This window comes from Typopeltis vanoorti, chromosome 13 (assembly GCF_054136105.1).
Source record: "Typopeltis vanoorti isolate ZY-2024b chromosome 13, IOZ_Tvanoo_1.0, whole genome shotgun sequence".
Classification (NCBI taxonomy): domain Eukaryota; kingdom Metazoa; phylum Arthropoda; class Arachnida; order Uropygi; family Thelyphonidae; genus Typopeltis; species Typopeltis vanoorti.
Window position 1 is genome coordinate 54,423,379 of NC_143561.1, and position 24,249 is coordinate 54,447,627.

At 36.1% G+C, this 24,249-nt stretch overlaps 1 protein-coding gene across 1 annotated transcript in view; it reads right to left on the reverse strand.

Annotated features, from left to right (window-relative positions):
* LOC150100162 (putative acyl-CoA dehydrogenase 6) overlaps window positions 1-22,224 on the reverse strand; it is a 90,096-nt gene extending 67,872 nt beyond the window's left edge. The window contains exons 1-2 of the mRNA XM_090402280.1: window positions 21,715-22,224; window positions 15,936-16,056 (exon numbers count right to left, since the gene is read on the reverse strand). Of these exons, the coding sequence (XP_090258406.1) occupies window positions 15,936-16,056; window positions 21,715-21,918 (325 nt within the window). The 5' untranslated portion in view covers window positions 21,919-22,224. The remainder of the gene's footprint in view (window positions 1-15,935; window positions 16,057-21,714) is intronic.
* Between the last annotated feature and the right edge of the window lie 2,025 nt (window positions 22,225-24,249).

The following is a 24,249-nucleotide window of genomic DNA, read 5'->3' on the forward strand; positions in this document are numbered from 1 at the left end:
TCCAAAGTGAAGCCTTTTGGCTCTCTATTTCATTAATTTATTCGTATACCTCTTTGACAAGTACTAAAGCTATTATCACTGCAATCTCGGTATTCCTCGGTCTACCTACTCACTGATGAGACCTCAATAAAGGTTGAAACCGGTCTGGGTAGTGACCTATCTCCCTTAATGTAAAACAACATACATCTCCTAGGGAAGGGATGTTCAACCCATCGACTGCAGAGCGATTTTTGGTCGATCTCTTGTGTATTCCTCCTTACTTACAAATTTGATTAAAACTGAAAGCATAATATTTTATTTATCATTATTTTGTATTATTTTTAATTTCCTTTAAGTGTATTGCTATTGTTTATTTATTTTTCATTAAAATTGTCAAATCAGTAATTTCTTATAAGTTCGGGTAAATGAATTAATTTGGATCAGTGGAAGTCAAACAGCGAGCCGAGTGAATACGATTATAAGCAAAGTGTAAAAACTCGATTGTAGCTTAAATATTATATATTCCAAAGCACGTTACATCAATTTTTTACTTAGGTTAAGTCCCATGTGAATATTGTAAAAAAATAAACTTTGTTTGTCTTGGTATAGTTTGTATTAGATGTTTTTGTAAATAACTCTTTTGAAGCTAACTGTATATACTGCTTTAATAAGAATATGTTAGAATGTTAAAAACAAAGGCAATGTTTTTGTCGCCAAAGCTGTATGGCAGTATTAGAAAGATTGTTATTGAAACTTGTATGTATGAGAAAGGCGTGCAGGCTCTAAGTGTAAACATCGCCGAAGTCAGTCAGAAAGAGTTCAAACAACTTTCCGATGGCCGGCAACTTACAATCAAAAGAAAGTGGAGGAGAACCAAAGGCGTGCCAGACTTGAAACTTAAGATGAAAGACTCATACCGATTCTTTGAGGGTTGCCAAACTTCATGTGAGGTCTCAGAGGAGGCCTAATAAAAAGGGACTGAAGCAAGCAGAAGGGGTCCCGGTTCCAGAATTGCTGTCAGAGAGACAGAGAGGCTGCCCAGATCCACGTTGCTTGAGAGAGGAATTTCCCGCTTCCAGAAAGGAGCTTCTCGGTTCAAGACATCACTAGAGAGAGACTACTTCTAGACTGCAGACAAAGTTTCAAATTGCTGAAAGGAAGAGTTCCAATTGCCAGAGAATTCCAGGCCAGAGAGGAATCCAGTTAATAGTTGGCGGCAGTTCTATCTGTTGAAACGACAGAAAAAGAAGGCAGTCGTCCAGGCATTTTCAGCAAGCCCAAGCAGAGGAGAAAAGGCAAGGCAAATTTCCTGAAGCACCTTTGTTCGTAAGTTTTTCTTTTCGCCCAGGGAGAGTAACCTTTTGCCAGAGCTGAATGAGCCCACAGCCCACTACTTTCTTGATGAGATGCAGCCGAGCCAAAATTTCCTGAAGACGATCTGAGACTAAAGAATTGCCATAGAACTTTTAATGAAAGACTTTTGACTGAATCTGAGATACAGAGCCTTTGCAAGTTCAAAACTTTTATATAATTCCTGTTATAGTTGATACAAGAAAGACTTTTAAGATATATGTTTAATAGTGTTAAGGAATGTCCAAAGAGAATCAATTGATATGTTCAAGGTTGATATCAAATGTGTAAAGATAACTTAACACAGATTTAGATAACCTCTTTACTAGTAAGCTTAGAGATTAACAAGTAAAAATTTGTAAAGTGAGAGTAGGTAACCTAATGTGTTAAAGAAAGTATTTAATGTTGAAGAAAGAAGGTTCTAATTTTTGCTAAAGAGTTTTTATAGATGGATAGAGAAAGCAATCTCCCCAACGTTAAAATTGTGTATATTTCAGAGTAATGTAAATAATTGTCATTTGACTTTCTTGTTAAAAGAGTGCTGCCTGTTTGTTTATTTACAACTGCACTGTTTCTAAAATAAATCAGACTTGTTGAGCGGGAATCTAAGTGAGTTGGCCAAAGCATGAAATTAAGAATAAGAATAGACCACAACTGTTTGTGAAAGTTTTAATGTAGGAATTTGTGTTAGAGAAAGAGAGAGAGAAATCTACCAGCCGTATATTTGAGTTCTTTTTGCTAATCAAAGATATTAGTGGTGCAGTCTCATTTTAAATAAATTTTCTAATATCTTAGGCATAAGACTCATAATGCGAAAGGTAGATAAACAAGAGAGATTCTGAGTGAGAGAGAAAGCACGCACAGTAAATTAGAATAACAGAGAATAAAATATAGAGTAAAAGACATCACAAGTATACAAAGTTAAATAATAATAAGTTTGTCGCAGTAATGACTTTATAGCAAAAGTAGACGTTTAACAAAAGCACATCGTATGTGTTTCGTTTAATTTGAGGATAATCATGAGTGTATCAAAGAAATCAAAGATGTATCATTTTCACAAGGCATGGGAAACAGATTTTTTTCTTTACAATGGTAAATGGAAAGTGTTGTTGCTTGATTTGTAATTCATCTGTAGCAATTCCAAAAAAAAAAAAGGACATTTTCGATCGCTACATGCAAAATATGATGAAGATTTTCCCAAAAATTCCGAAATACGCAAATCAAAAATTATAAATTTAAAGGCAGGCCTTTCTGGACAACAAAATATGATTTCGAAAGTAATAAATAAACCAACATCAGTCACTATTGCATCTTTGAAAGTGTGTCATTTATTAGCAAAAGCAAAAAAGCCTTTTACTGGTGGAGAGTTAATAAAAGAATCATTTCTTGCAGCAGCAGAATCTTTATTTTCTGATTTTAAAAATAAAAATGAAATCATTTCGTATATTAAAGATTTACAACTTTCCAGAACAATGGTTATGAGAAGAGTTGAAATTTTAAGTGCCAATTTGAATACTCAGTTAATGTCAGACATTCACCAGTGTGTTGCTTTTTCATTACAATTTGATGAATCAAATGACTTCACTGATATTGCTCAGTTAATGGTATTTATTCGCATGGTATTTCAAGATTATTCAAGTAAAGAAGAACTTTTGAAAATTATACCATCATTGGGAAGGACTAGGGGAGAAGACATTTTTTTGGCATTTGATGAATTTGTGAAACAACACAAACTTCCGCTTTTTAAACTTGTGTCTATTATTACTGATGGTGCTCCTGCAATGATAGGTAATAAATCAGGCTTCATTTCATTATGTAAAAATTATGACAAATATCCAGATTTTTTAACATACCACTGTATTCTTCACCAACAAGTATACTGTGTAGTAAAAGATTAAACATAAAAGATGTTCTGGATATTACATTTAAAATTGTAAATTCTGTTTGAGGAAAAGCCCTGAAACAGCGGTTATTTAAATTACAGGCAGATGATGATAGGGAACTTCTGTTGTACAATAATGTTCGCTGGCTCAGCAGAAGTCAATTTTTAGAAAGATTTCTTGTATTAATTAACGATATAAAAATTTTTCTTGATGAAAAAGGAGATATTTATCCACAATTGAGTGATAAAAGATGGTTGTTACACTTATTTTTAGTAGATTTCTGTAGGAAATTAAGATTTAAATTTAGAGTTACAAGGTAGAGATAAAAATTTAATTGACAAGTTTAAGTTCAATAAAAACTTTCCAACAATACTTACTTTTATTAAAGAAAAATATAAATGACCACGAATTTAGACATCTCCCATATTTATTAAAATTTTTTGAACAAAATCAAGAAATGCTTCGCTATGATTTAAAAGAATTTATTCATGAAATAGAATTAGTTGAGGAAGAAATAAATTCAAGATTTAAAGATTTTAATAAAACTGAAATGATTGTATCTTTTATCAATAATCCGTTTCAAGAAAACTTGAACATCACAGAAATTTCAAATAAAATTAGTGGACTGTTTGATATAAACCAAGCTGAAGTAGAACTTGAGATAATAAACATTGAGAATAGTTTACATTTAAATTCAATAAATAATGAAGTCATTTGGAAGTATGCACATGAAAAATTCCCAATAATAATTGATATTGCACGAAAAATTCACAATATTAACTGATATTATGCAAAAAATTCTGCCGTGTTTCAGATCGACATACCTGTCAGAATCCACTTTGTTAAAGATACCAAGCTATTTAAAACCTGGTTTTAATCCATTTCCCAAGTAAGCAAACAGACAAGTAAGTCAAGTTTGCACCTGCAAGTAGTGCAAGTCTTAGGCAACTCATGGTAAAAGTGGAATAAGCTCTGATCACTATTCTTAATATTTACCCTTAATGCCAAAGCACATCTCCTTGAGGAGATGTATGATGCTATGCATTAAAGGCAAGGGGTCACTACCCAGACCGGTTTCAACCTTTATTGAGGTCTCATCAGTGGGAGCCAGGCTTAGAAATACCAAGGTTAAGTAATACTTAAGTATTTTACCAAAACAAGTTACCATAAGGTGCTTTGACCTTATTAAATAAAAATCTCAGGATGAGAGATAGATGTAGAAAATTTTTTTACCTTGGGTATAATATATGTTAAAGATACATTAAGAGTAAATATTAAGAATAGTGATCAGAGCTTATTCCACCTTTACCACGAGTTGCCCAAAACTTGCACTACTTCGCAAGTCACCCGGACTTGCACTACTTGCAGGTGCAAACTTGACTTACTTGTCTGTTTGCTTACTTGGGAAATGGAATAAAACCAGGTTTAAAATAGCTTGGTATCTTTAACATATATTATACCCAAAGTAAAAAACTTTCTAGAATCCACTTTTTCAAATATGAATGTCATAAAAAATCAATTAAGAAACCAATTTACAAATGATCATTTGGATGATTGCCTGCGATTGGCCACTTCTTCACTTAACTTGACTATGAAAATATTGCAAGGTCCAAACAATGCCAAATTTCACATTAACTTTTTTTTTTTTTTTAATCAACCGGCATTTCCTGTAACTTGTGAGTTTGTAATCAATCTGTTGTTTTTTCTAACTTTGGTTTTCCAAAATAGAGAAATAAATATTTTATTCCAATATATTTCTTTGTTTTTTGCTGTATTAAAATAATTAAAAATGATAATTAATTATAATGAAGAGCCAAAGGCTTCAATTCGGTGACATGAACATATTTAAGTTAAGGGATATTATATCCCATATTGTTTCTTAGCCGAATAAGAAACTCAAAGAGTTTCATGCCGAATATAGAAACTATATAAAGTTCAGCGATTCCAAGCGTAAGCAAATACCTGGATAGTGCAGCAACTGACCCTTGAAGGCAGTGCAAGCTGAGGCAACTCATAGAAAGGGTGGAGCAAGTTCCGATCACTATTCTTGATATTTACCCATAATGTGAACTTAACTCCTAGGAACTGTATTATTGTTCAACATTATGAGAGAAGGTCACTACCCAGACCGGTTTCGACCTTTTTTGAGGTCTCATTAGTGAGTAGGTAGGCCATGTTAATACCAAGTTTGTAGCGAACAGAACTTACATCCCTTTAATAAGAATTGCCAAGAGGTGTCCTATTAAAGTATTAATTATAATTAAGAGCCTTTATTATAATAATCAGCTCCTAGGAGTTAAGTTCACATTATGGGTAAATATCAAGAATAGTGATCAGGGCTTGCTCCACCTTTTACATGAGTTGCCTCAGCTTGCACTACCTTCAATGGTCAGTTGCTGCACTATCCAGGTATTTGCTTACGCTTGGAATCGCCGAACTTTATATAGTTTCTATATTCGGCTAAGAAACAACATGGGATATAATATCCCTTAACTTAAATATGTTCATGTCACCAAATTGAAGCCTTTGGCTCTTCATTATAATTAATACTTTAATAGGACACCTCTTGGCAATTCTCATTAAAGGGATGTAAGTTCTGTTCGCTACAAACTTGGTATTAACATGGTTTACCTACTCACTGATGAGACCTCAAAAAAGGTCGAAACCGGTCTGGGTAGTGACCTTCTCTCATAATGTTAAACAATAATCAGCTCCTAGGAGTTAAGTTCACATTATGGGTAAATATCAAGAATAGTGATAAATAAATGTTTAAATACACAAATGAAGTTTTTATTGTGTTTTTTTTTTAGTTGTTTATTTGTGCGTAATCAGATATCAGGTTGGGGAAATGTGATCTATATAAGAGAGTAGGTCACTGAATAACTTTTTATAGAAAAGTAGCTCGCGTAGTAAAAAAGGTTGAACACCACTGTCCTAGAGGATGAGTTTTTACATTAGGGCTAATACTAAGAACAGTGATTGTAGCTTTAACCACCTTTACCATGAGTTGCTATTGTACCACCTGGTATCTGCTTATGCTTGGACTTGCCGAACTTTATAGCTTGCTATATTCGGCATGAAACCCTTTGATTTCTATCTTAGAGTTTCTTATTCAGCTTTGAAATAATGTGGGATTAAATATTCCCTTAATTTAAATAATTACTTATAAGTGAAATACTCTGTATTAATTTCAAACTCAAATAATTTATTACTTTTCCTTTTTACATAAATTCCACATGAGAGATTGCAGGAGACTGTAGCTGTTGGGGAACACTCTGGAGTAAGCTGTTTCAAAGAATAAAGGAGGAGGAGTTACAGCAATGCAAGAAAAAGAGAAGAAGTAAATTCAGTGAATTTGAAGTTGAACTGCAAAAGGATACCACATAACTGCTTATGTGCTAATAGGCTAACGAAAAAAAACTGAAGAATGATGGAAGCCAGTTCATTAGTGCAATATCCATGGAAGTATCTGTAGAAAAGACATACGAGAGTGGTCTGAAAAGTTCTTGGCCTCGACCATAGATGGCAACACTATCACCATGATTTATTTTCCGAGTTCAATCACTTGCGTTTGGTTGATAGCAGCTTTAACTTCCCCTAATGGGTACTAACAGGGTGCAGGAACGAGAACCTAGCTGCTGCGCACCCTTTTTTCTAAGCAGTATTGCAACAGCCAAACATCTTCTACGTGGTATCCACTTGGACTGGAATACATGGAAAAGCCTCAACATACTTCGAACGACAGGACACTGCAAAAAACCCTCATCAAATGGGGATAACTCACTGGCCCAGACAACTGTGAGTGTGGGACAACCCAGCCCATGGAACACCTTCTTTCTTGTCCCTTTCTTCCATCGCCTTGCACAAAAGAGGACCTTATATCCTGCATAGAAAGAGCAGTTGATTGTGCAAGATACTGAAGGAACATCTGACCATATTTACTGTATATAAGTTATGTATAGTTTCCTTTTTTTCATATTTAATTATTATTCCCTGTATAATTCACCTACCAAATCTAAGCTGATCTCTTTGTAATGTATCCTAATTTGTTGTAAATCACGTTGCACCACTTACTTACTACTGTACTACTTGTGTTTGAATACGAAATAAAAAAATTTTCTAAGTTGGTACGCCTTTCATAAGCATCCATGTGAAATTTCAAGTCATTCTATCAAGTAGTTTGTTTTATACAGCTGTCTGAAGCAAAAGTGTTGTCTGTATCCCTTGAAATGGATAAAATTTAGTATTCGGTTATAGAATTCTTTGTAAAAGAAGTTTTAACACCAAAAGAAATTCGTTTGAAGGTCATAAAAGTTTATGGGCACTCTTCTCCTTCATTTCTGACAATTAAGAAATGGGATGCAGAGTTTAAACGTGGCCGTACCAGCCTTGACGATGATCCATGTGAAGGACGTCCAAAAAGTGTAACAACACCAGAAATCATTGATCAAGTGCACAGTATGGTATTGGATGACTGGAAAGTCAAAATGCGTGAAATTACTGAGACTATAAGCATTTCAAAAGAAATTGTAGGACATATTTTGCATGAAGAATTGCAAATGAAAAAGCTTTGCACAAGATGGGTGGTGTGCTTGCTCACAGTAGATCAAAAATGCACTCACATGAAAATCTCTGAACAGTGCTTGGAGTGTTTTAACAAGAATAAAACTGATTTTTGTGCATCAATCTATTGCTATGGATGAGACTTAGATTCACCATTACGCCCCAGAATCCAAACAATCAAAACAGTGGACAGAAGCTGGTTGTTCAGCACCAAAGAAGACAAAATCGGTTCCATCAGCAGGAAAGGTCATGGGATCACTGATGCCATGACCTTTTTGGGATGCTAAATGCATTTTGTTTATTAATTATCTTGAAAAGAGTAAAACAATAACTGGGGAATATTATTCCGATCTTTTAACTAGACTAGACGAAAAAACTCATGAGAAAAGACCCAGCTTGCAGAAGAAAAAATCATCTTTCATCAGAACAATGCACCTGCCCAAAAAGGTGTTTTGGCAATGGGAAAATTAAAGGATCTGCATTATGAACTGTTGGAACAATATTCCCCAGATTTGGCTCCCTCTGACTTTTATCTCTTCCCAAAACTTCCTAGAACTCTTCCTTGCTGGTCAGCATTTTTCTTCAAATCAAGAGGTGATAGCTATAGAGGGGTATTTTGCAGATCTTACGGAGAACCACTACATGGACGGGATAATGGCCCTGGAGCATCGCTGGGAATAAATATATTAGTCTTACAGGAGATTATGTGGAAAAATAAAATTAATTTTGAAATTATAAATTCGTTTTTTTATTGTTAGTCCGAGAACTTTTCAGATCACCCTCATTAGCCTGAAATTGCCAGTCTGTAAGACAATGGTTAAAGTGATTCACAGAGAGAAAGAGAGAGTGATCACTGATCAGCCAGACCACACTCCTCTTCACAACATCAAGAATTTTCAGGACAGCTCTAAATGCACTATACAAATCATGAGAATAGTATTCTTTAAGACTGGGCAGATTTGAACTTTGTGCAAAGTTAGTAGAAGGATGGATGAAAAAATCATCTTTAGCTGAAAAAGAATGCCAAGTTTTTTTATAGGCTAAGGAAGTAATTAATGTTATTTGTTTGTTCCAGGTAAAACTAAGAGGTAAATATCAGTTGAAAAGTAATCCCGTCAGGTGGACGAGTATTACCAAGAAAAACGGAAGATGATTGATGATCTTTTTGTGTTAAAAAAAAAAAAAAGAAAGAAAGAAAAACAAAAAAAAAAGCAGACCTGTATTCTAATATCACTGAAGGTGACTACAGTTAGCTTTGCCACATTTTACGGAAGGTTTGCACTTAAGGCACTGGTTACAGAAGTTCTTGAAACTTGGGGTGTTTGGACAATAAAGTTTGTCAAATGAATATGTGGAATGGAGTGTATCACCAACAAAATTATGTATTAGATAACTGCTCAGTAAGAGAATATTTATGTTCAAGAAGGTAGGTAACACAACTGAGCCCCAAGGCACTCCAGAATTGACAGGGAAATCTGAAGAGGAGCTATCACAGTGATGTGCAGTGATCAAAACCAAGAGAGAAAACTGGTTATCCTATTACAGAGAGAAGGTAGACTAAAGAATGATACTAGTAGCAAGGCTTATACGCTGGTCAGACATAACTGGTGATTAGTTTACGGAATTAACAACGCATGTAAAGTATATTAATTAAAGGTAACTTTAATGAATAACTTCTATATTTCGGCAACGTCACATTGCCATCTTCAGGAACATAAAGATATGGTATGTGCATGCAGGCACTAACACAAAGCAAATGAGGAAGAAAGCAAGAAACTAATATTGTTCCTAAAGTCCTAATGGTGCCCTCTGGCAGGCTAATTTGGTAGTCTTGGCAGTTGGGCTGAAGTTCTCATAATGTAAGTCTCCCAAATTTGGGGTAGTTTCATGCACCCAAATTTGTTGAGGTTAGGAACGTTTTTTTAGAGCTGCTGAAGATTCTTTGAATAATCTTTCATATTTAAACTTGCTGCGATGAATTATTTTTGTTTTCTTCCAACGAATTTTATGGTGGGTATCTAAGGCATGGTCTGCCAGCCCAGAGCGGCTGTACTGGTGGAACCGGATGTAGTCTTGGTGTTCTGAAATCCTGATATTTGTTGTTCTGCCTGTTTGGCCAAAGTAGGACAATTTGCAGCTGCAAGGGACCTGGTATACATCAGGTAGGTCTAGGGGAAGTGGTTGGTCTTTGGTAGAGCAGATAAGGGATGCCAACTTTTTATATGGTCTGTAACAGGAAGTAAGGTCATATTTTTTGAGGATATTGGTTATTTTCTCAGAGGTGCCCTGGATGTAGGGGATGGTGATAGACTTGGTGTAATCTTTATTGTGGAGGGGGGGTTGTGGTTTACTGGTTTTAGTATTTTTGGGGGGTTATAGCCATTGGCTAAGAAAGTGTTGAGGATGTGGTTTAGTTCAGTAGTTAAACAACCAACACCCCAGAGTCCAGTTCACCTTAGAAAAAGAGGAAAACAACACCCTCCCTTTCCTAGACACTTTACTCACCCGCGAGCTTGATGGATCTTTGGTTTTCTCTGTTCACAGAAAACCCACCCATACTGGCAGATACATTCACCAGCAGTCCCACCACCCCCACTCACAACAATATGGGGTTATAAAAACACTATATAACAGGGCAAAATTAATCTGCTCAGATGACAAGGCCCTAACTACTGAACTAAATCACATCCTCAACACTTTCTTAGCCAATGGCTATAACCCCAAAAAAATCCAAAAAATACTAAAACCAGTAAACCACAACCCCCCCTCCACAATAAAGATTACACCAAGTCTATCACCATCCCCTACATCCAGGGCACCTCTGAGAAAATAACCAATATCCTCAAAAAATATGACCTTACTTCCTGTTACAGACCATATAAAAAGTTGGCATCCCTTATCCGCTCTACCAAAGACCAACCACTTCCCCTAGACCTACCTGGTGTATACCAGGTCCCTTGCAGCTGCAAATTGTCCTACTTTGGCCAAACAGGCAGAACAACAAATATCAGGATTTCAGAACACCAAGACTACATCCGGTTCCACCAGTACAGCCGCTCTGGGCTGGCAGACCATGCCTTAGATACCCACCATAAAATTCGTTGGAAGAAAACAAAAATAATTCATCGCAGCAAGTTTAAATATGAAAGATTATTCAAAGAATCTTCAGCAGCTCTAAAAAACGTTCCTAACCTCAACAAATTTGGGTGCATGAAACTACCCCAAATTTGGGAGACTTACATTATGAGAACTTCAGCCCAACTGCCAAGACTACCAAATTAGCCTGCCAGAGGGCACCATTAGGACTTTAGGAACAATATTAGTTTCTTGCTTTCTTCCTCATTTGCTTTGTGTTAGTGCCTGCGTGCACATACCATATCTTTATGTTCCTGAAGATGGCAATGTGACGTTGCCGAAATATAGAAGTTATTCATTAAAGTTACCTTTAATTAATATACTTTATATGTGTTGTTAATTCCGTAAACTAATCACCAGTTATAAAGAATGATAATTTGCCAGATATGGTCAGATACTAGGGAAATGCCAAGGGCAATAGCATAAATTTCTACAAACCACAATGCGAGTGAGTTACATAGGATGTGCAATGGATTTAGAGTAATGGAATCCTCTAGGGATTCCATTATTCGGGATTCCATTATTCCATTATCCTATTCGGGACCGTAGCGGAAGAACTTCGGCGGGAGTTTATGAAAATGAAAAATGACCTTCATCTTCTTCATGAGGAAGTGGAAGTGATCGGTAAGGAGATACTGGAAGTTAAAGCGGACTTTAATGTGTTAAACAGAGAAATTAGGACTATAGAGATTACTTTAGCTGAAGTAACTAGAACAGGATTACATATGGGTGAGTCTTTGGTGAATGATTCAGTAATAAATAGTATGGGAGTGATTGTGAGTCAATATAATAAAACCACAAGTGGCCTAGAAGAAATGAGATGTAGTGAGAGTGGGGGGGTAAGTAATAGAGAGTTGAGTAATGAAGCTGGGAGAGTCATGCTGAATAGTGTAGAGAATGAGTCCATGAGTGTGGACTTGAATGAAGTTAAGAGTAGTAAAATATATGGTGATTCTATGATTAAGGGTATGGAGAGTGGTATGCATGAGGAGTGCTTGGCTGATGGGACAATAGAAAGAGTGGCTTTAGCAATAAAGAGAGGGCATGAAGCAGACAAGATGATAGTTATGGTGGGTACGAATGACCTGAGAGGTAGTATAAATCGGGTAGGAAAAGATTTAAGAACATTATTAGATATTGTGAAGAGGAAAAGTGTCAATGGGAGAATAGTGTGTGTGCTGCCTCGTTTTGACAATTACGAGTTAAGTAGACGAGCAATGATAATGAATGATATGATTGCAAGAATGTGCAGAAAAAGAGGTCTGGAGTTTGTTGATGTTTGGAGTGTGTTTGAAGGAAAAAGGCAGTTGTATGCTAGAGATGGACTGCATCTTAACATGGAAGGACATAAGCGATTGAAGAAGTTATTGTTTTCTGAACAGGTTGAAGTTATTGGGCAGGGAAACTAATATTGAAAAGGTTGAGTGTAAGAGAGAGAAACTTTAGCACTGATTGTGTATTTATTGATCCTTATAGGCTGAATAAATTGCAGAAGAGAGGGGATAAAAATCGGCATAGGACTACGGTAGTTAATGACTTATATATCAGTTCTAAAGCCGGTACAAGATCTAGAGGGAATCTGCAATTTTTGTATACCAATGCTAGAAGCATTCGAAATAAGAGAGAAGAATTTTTGGCATTAGTCAGTGAAATCTCACCAAAAGTTGTAGGCATTAGTGAAACTTGGCTGTCAGCAGATGTGGTCACTGGAATTGAATGTGATGGGTACACTATTTTCAGGGAGGATAGAGAAGATAGAACAGGGGAAGGAGTACTGTTGATGATAGCTGATGTGTTGCAGCCAAAGAAAGTAGTATATCATGATGATAGACATGTGAATAAGAGTTCATTTGAGGCAGTCTGGTGCGAAATAGCGACCAACGCAACCAAATATACAGTTGGATGCTGCTATAGGCCAGGGAGTACGGGGGGAGATATTGAATTCATGCATCAGCAACTTAGTGCAATGAGTGAAGGCTTGGTGATTATTATGGGGGATTTTAATTACGGTGATATCAATTGGAAGGAGGAAATATCACGTAGCAAAAAGGAAATGGAATTCATACATCTTCTACGAGATAATTACTTGAAACAGCACGTAACTGAAGGGACACGTGGTGTGAGAGTGTTGGACCTGGTTATTGGTTCAGAGGTTATATGCATAAGTAAGGTGTCCTCGTTACCTCCAGTTGGTGAAAGCGATCATGTGGTATTGACTTGGGAGGTTGCAAAATCTGTGGATTTTTCTATTAAGAAGGGGTATGTACGGAACTACAGGTTAGGCAATTATAACAAGCTTCGGAGTGAGCTTGCAGCCATCCCATGGCAGAACATATTGCAAGGGAAAGATGTTAGCAGTGCTTGGGATAAAATCAGCGGGTATCTGAGGAAAGCAATATCAGATTGTGTCCCCATGGTTAGGAGGTCAAACAAGGCAGGCATTAGATGGATGAGCAGTAGTATCAAGCTTGAACTGCAAAAAAAGAAAATGTTATGGAGAATTTACAAGGAGAAAGGCGATCAGGACACCCATGAGCAGTACAAGGCTCAAGCTAGGAAAGTTACCAGCATAGTAAGAAAAGCTAAATCAGATTATGAGAAGACCTTAGCCAAAGAGATCAAGGGTAATCCCAAAGAGTTCTTCCGCTATGTGGCAAGTAAGAGGAAGAATGACTTCGGAAGGATAACCTTAGTGGGTGCTGATGGTATTGAGGTGACAAAATCAGATGTAATAGTCGAGTTACTGAGTGATCACTTTTCAAAAGTCTATCACCCAAGTGAGGATATCTCTATACCTACAGCAATACCTAATGTGAGAATTGAAGCTAAAGAATCAGAGGTATTAAATATATTGCAAAACTTAAATGCAAACACTGCGGTAGGCTTAGATGGAATATCAGCTCGGATGTTGCGTGAATGTGCAAATGAATTGTCAACCCCTCTCACCTGGATATTTAACTTAAGTTTGAGCTCTGGTGTGGTCCCTAGGGAGTGGAAGTTAGGCAAAGTGGTTCCTTTGCATAAGGGTGGCTCTAAAACTGCGGTATTGAATTACAGACCAATCACCATCTCAGGAGTAGTGGTAAAAGTATTGGAAAAGTTGGTTAAAGACAAAATTCAAGAATGGGTGGATCAGGATATGATACTCTATAGAGGCCAACATGGTTTTGTTAAAGGTAGATCCTGCCTTAGCAATCTATTAACTATTCATAATAGAATAACATCTGAGTTGGACAAAGGAACTGGCTACACAGTGGTACTTCTGGATTTTGCTAAGGCTTTTGACAGGATACCCCATAGAACACTGTTACGCAAATTGGAGCAGATGGGAATGGATATTAAATTGGTGATATGGATAGGAGAATGGCTCAGGGAGAGATACCATAAGGTGGTGTATGGAGGAGCCGAGTCCAGAATGAGGCAGGTGACCAGTGGTGTGCCTCAGGGCTCTGTGCTTGGGCCAATGTTGTTTAATTTGTATATAAATGATATAGGAAACGGCTTAAAGGGAGATATTCAGTTGTTTGCTGATGATGCAAAGTTGTGTAGTGCAATAAAAAATCAAGCTGATGTTGAAAGTTTGCAGGAGGATTTAAATAAGCTGGTAAAATGGGCAAAAGAAAATGGATGTCAGTTCAATGTGGAAAAGTGTAAAGTCATGCATTTTGGGATTAAAAGATTACCAGCCGTGTACTACATCGATGGAAAGGTACTCCAAGAGATTGATGAGGCTAGGGACTTAGGGGTATTGGTAGATAGGGAGATGAAGTTCAGAGGACACATTGCTAAGGTGTCCAAGATTGCACATAGGATTACTTGGTTGTTGAGGAACACACTGACATCCAGAGATAAAGAGGTTATTATTCCCCTTTATAAAGCATTGATACTTCCACATTTGGATTACTGTGCTCAGGTCTGGTCACCTGGATTCCTTGGAGATGAGGAGGCTGTGGAGAGGGTTCAGAGAAGAGTGACCAAGTTGGTGAGTGATATAAAAAATGCTCCCTACATTGATAGATTGAGAGCTTGTGGATTGCAGAGATTGGTTGATAGGCGAAGAAGAGGGGATATGATAGAAACATTCAAATTACTAAAAGGTTTTTATAGGATTGATGCAGGGGAAATGTTTCAGCTGTGTGAAAGTGATGGAAGAACAAGAGGTCATCTCTGGAAATTAAAGAAGAGTGTGGTTAACAAAGGTGTCAGAACAAGGTTTTTTGCCTGGAGGGTGGTGAATGAGTGGAATTCATTGCCTGACTTAGTTGTGAGCTCTTCGTCTGTAAATGAATTCAAGAAGAGATATGACAGATATTGTTTTGCTAGTTTGGGTCTCCCGCGATGAGTCTACTGACTTCATGGAGATACCCGTAATAATAATAATAATCCACATGAGCCATCACTGATTAGCAGATGGGTCACCAGCTAGCAAAGAAGGTAACCATAGATGATTTTCTTCATTATTTCAATGGAGACTGAGGTGAAAGCAGTGGGTTGGTAATTTGATGGCTGAATTTTTATTTTCCTTTTTGGAAATAGACTAAATATAGGCTGGCATCCAGGTATTTATATAGATGTCACTGAGTAAAAAAAAGAGTGTAGAGAGAAATATACTACAGATTTTAGTTCTGGAGCACAACTTTTGAATATAACTAGGGAGATACCATCAGGAATAGGGGACTTTTTGGTATGTAAATTAAGATTTTTCTGATGCCTTTCTGACAAAAGATCAGTAATGAAAAGATCATAAATTCCTGGAAGTTAAATTTTTGTTGAAGAGTAGCAAACAAGCAGAATGGGTTACTATAAAATTGTGTACAGAAATTTCATACTTCTGCAGAAATATCCTAATAATAATAATACATTACAATACAATACAATGAGCACAGTATTTATTCTATTGTGAACAAGAGTAAAAACTTAATTTTGGAACCAAAATGTAGGTTAATAATAAAAAATAATCTTCTACATACATTAAACTACACCTATCTTCTAAATAAAAACTGTAAGAAAATTAAACAATACTACCTGTTGGTCTTTCTATGCCTAGAAAGCCTGCATTCCCTAATGTTTTAAATATTTCATGAGAAGGAAATTCTCCTGCATCTTCCCATTTGTCCACATAAGGATTAATATCTTTCTCTATAATCTTTTAAGAAAGAAAACAACTTTCAGTGTAAAAATAAAATAAAATTGTATACATTATAATTCTACAAAAAGAAGACTTGATTTTCATCTATATTATAGTAGCTTAAAGATAATTTTTAAAAAAAATTATCTAATCCTACTTAATTCAGTTGCTACAAATTGTCTGTTGCTCAATTATTTCACTGTCATTATTTTCATCATTTGCAATTACACTGCAGTATTATGTAATAAAATTCAATTATAATAAAGTTCAATTGTGTTTGTGACTGTTTGAGAAATACTTTCCTTGTATATTTTTATTTCCTTTTGATACTTTTCTTGTTATCATATAAAATTAATAATATTCCTGCTACCTAAAACCTTTAAAAATGCATTTTCATAAATTATAGTAAAATGGTAGATTATGTCCTTGAACTAAGGCAAGATTAACTTTGACCTGGAAGCAGTTAATCACAGGATTTCAAAATTGAAAGACTATAATAATAATAAAATTTCCATGGTATCAATACTCATCACAGGAGATCATACTCCTCCAGCAACCTATCTATCATACTGAACCTCAAACTCATTCACACCCTTAGCATTTGCAACACACTTGATAATGCATTCCATTCACTACTCTCCATGAAAAAATTCTACTGCCCACTCCCATCTTCACCACACTTTTATTTAATTCATAGGTGGCCTCTTGTTTTTCCTCTCTTTCACTCTCTACTAAAAAGAATCCCCCTCATGAAACTAAAATCTATAATATATTATATGATGAATAAACATGATAAATATGTTGTCAGTTGAGCAAATCTCTCATGATTGATGATAATAATATCACCTCATTCTGCAAGTTGCACTAAACTGTGTAATTTATCTCAATTTCTTAGCATAATCGATGTCCCAGAGTGCTGATATTACCTTAGTTACTTGTCTAGAAACCCTCAGAACTTCTTCTTTGCAACAAAAAAGATGACTAAATATGCACATAGCAGAGACATGATATTAGGAAAGGTTTGTTACAATCACTACCTCATCTCCATATCACAACATCATTAAATTATGTAGTCTTCACTACTCTTCTAATGTACCATTTGAACCTCAGGTATCTAGTGACAGTTCCTCTCCTTCCAGGTACCAAATCTCATCCATCTCATGAGCCACAGTTCCACACTCTGCAATATAAAGTGCAAACCTAACACTTACTGATATAAAATTGGCAACTCTCACCTACCATTTGAAGCTATAAATCATCCTAAAGAGACTGCATGTGGGCATCACTTCTTATAACTCTCTCTTCAGCTTGCATCATCAGCACACAAGACTGTTTTCGCAGGGAACCAGGGCAAACACCACAAAGTCAGCAACCGGAACAAATCCCACAAAGTCAGCAACCGGAACAAATCCCACAAAGTCAGCAACAGAGTTCTTATAGTGGTACTACAGGACTGGATTTGAAATAGGAAGTGACTGCTATTTAGTTTTGAGCAACATAAAACTGAATTGCATACTGAAAAGAAGAGGGTGTAAGAAAGTTTTAAAATGAATCAAAGTTGAGCAGCTTTCAGAGGTGAACTGCAGACTCATATACACCAACATTATTCAAGAAAAAATGAAAGAAGTTGAAAACAAAAACCAAACCTTGGATATTTGGGAGTAAACCCTGAAAAAAACATGGACTGATTCAGCCAGAGATGAATGTGGTGATGATGTCTATAAGGATAGAAAAATCAGAACTCCATGGTGAACTCAGAAAGTTAAGGAAAAGAAAAAAGTATATCAAAAGTTTCTGGCAAGTAAGTAAGCTTGAGCTCTAAGAGAATACAGAGCAAAATATAAGAAAGCAAAACACTGTGTAAAACTAGCTGAACAAAAGTCATGGGAAGACTATGGTAAGAACATGGACTAGTTATTACTAGTCCATGTCCCATTTGAAGACTATTCCTAGTCTTCAAAACACTACCATTATATGATGTAAAATATTCTGGAGGCAATTGAAAAAGCTTGGAAATGGAGGAAAGAGTACAGTAAAAGGAATGAGAGATGATAAAGGTGACATGAAAATTGAAGATAATGATATTCTAGATGTATAAATAATTACTTTGAAAGACTGCTAAATGAAATAAGCAATGTGAGCATGGTGGTAGAAAACACTCAACAGGAATGCAATTACGTATCAATACTTGACATGGAGATAGTAATCAAAAACCTAAAATGTGGAAAGGCAGCTGGAGTAGATGAAATTCAACCAGAAGTGCTCAAATATGAAGGTACAGAAGGTTTACAGTGACTGCACTGCATAGTTCAGAAGGCTTGGACAGAGGGATGAATTTCAGATGACTGAGTAGAGCTCTCATAGTACCCATATATAAGAAAGGATATAAATCTGAATGTGAGAATTACAGAGGTATTTCCTTGCTGAATGTTGCTGATAAGATTTATGCAAGTATACTTGAGAAACAGCTAAGAAAAATTGTGGAAAGAAAGCTTGGTGAAGAATAAGCTGGTTCAGGCCAAATAGAAGTTGTCAGGATCAGATTTTCACTTTAAATAGTTGAGAAATCTTGGGATAACAAGGATTTGTAATTAAGTTTTGTAGATCTAGAAAAGGCATACGACAGAGTGATAAGAGGAAAGCTCAAAACACTACAGTTATATGGTGTGAATGGGTCATTATATTGAGCAATACATAGTCTACTTCAGCTGGACATTAACTTTCCTTGAAAGTTGCCTATAAGTATTTGAGGATAAAAGACTTAATTGCTCACTATACAGAAATGTGTGTTCTTAAATTTGCCTACTTTGCAGGATGAAAAACTAGCTGACACACTCATACCCCATCTCTTACCACATAGGTTCAAAACTATCAAGATTTGAAAAACTCCACACAAGATACTGAATAACAAGCATAATTCCAAAGGCATTGTTCCATATGTGCATTGTCAAAATCCCTCATTTTTTCTGAAGTCATGACATAAAGATGGCTTTTGCTCCATTATACAAGATCTCCCAATTCTTACACCGCCAAAATCCCCCTCCCACACACACACACACACACTCAAGGAACTCAGGTCTACAAGATTCACTGTTCGCGCATCATTTGCTATGCTGGCCAAACAGGATGCTCCAGAGAGCTCTACATGTCAGAGTATCTTAAAGAGGTTGGAAAAAGTCCAGATGAGCTTCACACAACCAATTACAAACAATCAGTACTCTGACAAAATAAATAAAAATGCCTTGTATCAAACCCAAATGTTTTGTCAGAAAATTCATGGAGACTTCCAAAATGCACTACTCAGTGCGATAAAAATCGAGGTTTGTTCATGCACCAGGTTTGGTCTTCATCAGAAATCTGGCATCTACAGACCTAGGCTTTGTAATGCATTACATTACAAAGCATGACAATACCAACTAACATACCTGCTTTCATGCATTCATTGTATAATTTTATCATTTGTATTCTTTTATTGCTTAATGCAATATGCTTACCTTCTCTAGCTTTAATTTCTTGTAACATTCAGTGACAAAGTGTACCTTCAGCACTCAAAACTAGTCAAGATTTCCAAGTTGAATAAAGTATATCATGCTTTTTCACTTTGTGTGATCATTAAACTAGAAATAGTTTTAAGTTGTTCTTGGCATAAAGAATCACACCCATGGCAACCTTCAAGTCCGTTTTAATATTTTTTCTTCTATTTCCTGATGCTGCTTACTCTTCAACCAATCCCAAATCTGTCCTGATATGGAATACTGTTCACAAATGCCTTCTTAAAAACTTTAGGCACTAACTAATAGAAGCAATGTGACATTAATAATCTCTCTCTCTCTCTCTCATATTATTATTACATCACACCTCCAGGGAGTCTAGACTCATCAAGGGAGGGCATCCACTCTACAATTCTTCTCACTACTCCACCAACCTTCATCATCTAACACCAACGCCATCTACCACTGACTACCACTAGTACTTTCACAAACATCCATGCCCACGGCAGGATTTGAACCCGCAGCCTTTTGGCTGGACAGCAGATAAGCTATCCACTCGGCCAACCAGGCCGGCATATGAATGGTCTATTTTCTGGCAACAGGAGCTTCTACAGATTTCAAGGAACCATTCTCAAAACATGTTAAAACCAATCACAGTTTATGATTTTGGCTCCCTTATACACTAAAAAAGCATGGAAATATTTGTTATAATATTGATAATTAATAATGAATGTTTGCATTAGGAGAGCTCAGGGTTTGCCCGTATAAAAAAGCTCTGAATTGACATCACTTTTCATTGAAACTCCAAACTTATTGTAGTAAATATTCATCCTTTTCTGGTGGTGGGGTTGTTACCAAATACCAAAACAAAATAATAATAGTAGTAAAATAATATTATTGCAGGGTACAGATTTTGCTAGAAATGCAGGAAGGTAGACCTTGCCACCAACAAGGAAACCAGATGAATATGTAAAAACAGAAAAGTTTGCATTAGGAGAGCTCAGGGTTTGCCCGTATAAAAAAGCTCTGAATTGACATCACTTTTCATTGAAACTCCAAACTTATTGTAGTAAATATTCATCCTTTTCTGGTGGTGGGGTTGTTACCAAATACCAAAACAAAATAATAATAGTAGTAAAATAATATTATTGCAGGGTACAGATTTTGCTAGAAATGCAGGAAGGTAGACCTTGCCACCAACAAGGAAACCAGATGAATATGTAAAAACAGAATAAAATAAATACACCAGCAACAGACTAGTAGATAGACAGCACTTCTATGCTAACAGAAAATCATAACAAGAAAGACACTAACAGGTCTACCTCGCTACAAGACAATTCCTAAACAATAAAATGCAAAGTGAACTATTTTTGTATGAATGAATATTAATAAAAAATGGATAAATTAATATGCCATAAATGCACAAACTGGTTGCCAATAAAAATGTATAACACCCTTAACAACCGAAGTTTTTAATCAGCTTGCTTCTTAAACTCGCGAAATATGTCTGTAAAGGTTTAGCTATTTGATGACATCTGATATTATCAGCTCAGAAATCATTAATTAATAAATTACTCAATATATAAAAAGTACATTTATATGATTAAGGATCTCGCTTTCACTGATTCAATTTGCTGCCACTTTCTGGGGATTTTATATTGCATCTGATAACATCAAATCGGGTTGTAGATTCGAGTTAAGCTAAAAGGTCGTTCAAAGAATTCAGTGAGAAGTGGCGGCTGTTAAAATATGTAACTCGATTGTCATTAAATGTGCTGGTCCTTTAGTTAGCAAAACTTTAACATAGATAACATAGATATTCATCTCCGTGTTCGAAAAATCTGGAAGCAGGGCAGAGAGCACCAACTATTATTTATTGAGACGATGTTCGATGGTGTGTGTGTGTGGGGGGGGAACATTCCTTCCGTGACCAAGGGAAAAACATGATTTTGCACTATAATTACTCAGTAATATTTTTTAAAAATGTCTGTGGATGATCATAAGATAATCACCTCAGAAACATTCGCCTGATTTTTTTTTAATTGAGCTATCGATTTACAATCAAGATTTAGATAAGGGCACCCAGAGAAGGTATCCTCCCTCGATGAGTCTACTTTCCTACTACTATTATAATAATAGTAGTAGGAATGGCCTATTAATAACATCACGTGTCTCAAAATCCTACCTTATTTAGCGTTCGTTGCATTTCTCTATGTTCTTTCGTAAACATGCCTGTGTCTTCTAATATGGAGGCGGGACTTGCAAGTCCTCTATAAAATGGTTTATGTAGTTTGTTTCCAAAAGGACAGAAACAATGAACATACTCGCCATATTTTGACGAGACGTTTAGAGAAAACAGGCGCCCTGCAATTTTAAACATTTTAGACATTAATGTATAATACTGATCTTTCAAAACTCGGTTACACTCAGGAAACACTACTGCTTGCTCGTTGACAAAAGAGCTTTCGCTCTCTCTCCACTTAGCTGCGCAGATACAGCTACTAAAAGCAATGACAGGTTATCGCAAGAGCACTCCCATGTCCTCTTTAATCAAGACATCTTGAAAAATATGACCTTTGACTACAGGAAAGTTAGTAATCAGAGCCCAAATACATTAGTTTATCCAATACACTTCATGCTCCTTGTATACTAACACACCACGACGATTCTATTGGTTAAAAATGCATTCCTAACACTTACATGTGGCAAATTATACGACCGCAAAATATATTTTCGGATTACCAATGCCAGCTGTTTTTTGTTTTTGTTCGGAGTGTTGCAATGTCCGATTGTATACCCTACTGCTATATACAGGGTGATCCAAAAGTAACAGAAAAATATATATACCCCTTTTTTGAGTAATAATAGCCAATGTATTTAAAATGCGGGACACTCCTAAACAAAAACAGGCTATAGTAATAATAATAATAGCCGTAATTATAATAACAGAAAAAGTAAAAATTCAATAATTCGAAAAGTATAGACAGTAGAACGATGCGGTTTTCATAGAAATGCACAGTAAGACATGGGATTTTTTTTTAATAACGAAAAATTTTATTACCAGAATAGTTACATTTGCCACCGACAGGTGGCACTTCAGTTTTTTCAGTAGTTTGTGCAGTGGCACAGCACAGTTCGCAAGGCAGCTAGGATTACAAATGTTCAATGTGACGGCCGTCATTCATGAGAATAGACGTCAGACGTGGCATGGCATGACAGGAATTACAGCCGAAACTCTCTTCAATGCTGTGCAGGGTGTCGTGCCACGTCTGACGTCCATTCTCAAAAACTCTGTACACCTGTGACTTCAAGTAGCCTCATAACCAAAAGTCACAAAGTGTAAGGTCTGGAGATCTTGGTGGCCATTCGTGCGGGAAAGAGCGACTGAGGACACGGTCATCGCCAAATGTCGATCGCAGCAGGTGCTGGACAGGACCTGTGATATGTACAGAGATGCTCCATTCTGCATGAATGTTAGACTATGGAGCGCTTGCCTCTCTTGCACATTCGGAGTTCTGATAATACAGCTTAACTAAAAGTGTTTTATCTCGTAACGATAGCATGCCTCACCTTGGGAGAACGTTTAACTTCAGTAATAAACGTTAAATGCTGAAAGTTAAATTCAGTATTTACTACTTCTGAAATTTACATGCCTCACGGTTTAAATAGTGACAGGTAGCAGCCTGTCACTATGTCGCAGTGCTTATGTATGAGCTGCCACTGGTGGGTGTATTAATAGCTCCAGTTGTTCTGCTGTACGTATTTACAAATTACGTTTTTCTTAAATTTTACAGCCCATTAACCATGTCGAAGAATAAGAGCAATCCCACAACCGGGTCATTAAGTGAAAAAAATAAGAGGAAAGAAATTACCTTAGATACAAAACTTGATATAATTAAAAGATTTAAATGTGGTGAAAGTAAAAGTAAGATCAAAAGCGAATTTGGTTTTAACGAGTCTACAATACGGACTATTTTATCCAAAGCTGATGAGTATTGCGAGCAAGGCAAAGTTCCATCTACGTCTGCAAGTATGCAATGCACACGTAACTGGTTAGGTTACGTGTGCATTGCATATGGTTAGGCTGACCATACATACCGTTTTGAAAGGGACAGTACCGTTTTTTTTTTTTTTTCATATTTCCCGACCGTCCTTCGTTTTAATAAAAATGTCAATTTTGTCCCGTTTTTAATAAAAACTATAAATATACTACAATATTGGTCAATTATAAATTATTATTTATGATTGACCAAACCTATAATCGTATATCAATATCATGGATATCAGTAATTTATATAACCATGGAGTCAAATTGTTCAAAACTAAATATCGAATCTGCAGTGATTTATTCAGAGAAAATAAAAAAAAATACATGTTGGCAACACTTGCGTCAAGATGTATTTTTGTTAACGCGATAAACGCGTTTTGCTATCGCGTTTTTCTGCTGTCGACTGTTTATCAATGAGACTCAATGTTTTGCAGTGAAAGTATACAAATACTGTACAGTCAGGTTGAAAAACTGAAAAACTTGTGACTTTGCAGGAAACAATTACGCTAAATTGTTAGAGTATGGAAGATTTTCGTCCTTGGATCCATCAACTGACAGAATTTTAAGCATGTTTGATGGATTTCGTTCTTATTTTCTTTCTCAAGAAAAATGCCCTCTTATGCTGCGAAAATTGTTTGAAATTGTGGTTGTCATTTGCAAGAGCTCAAGTGT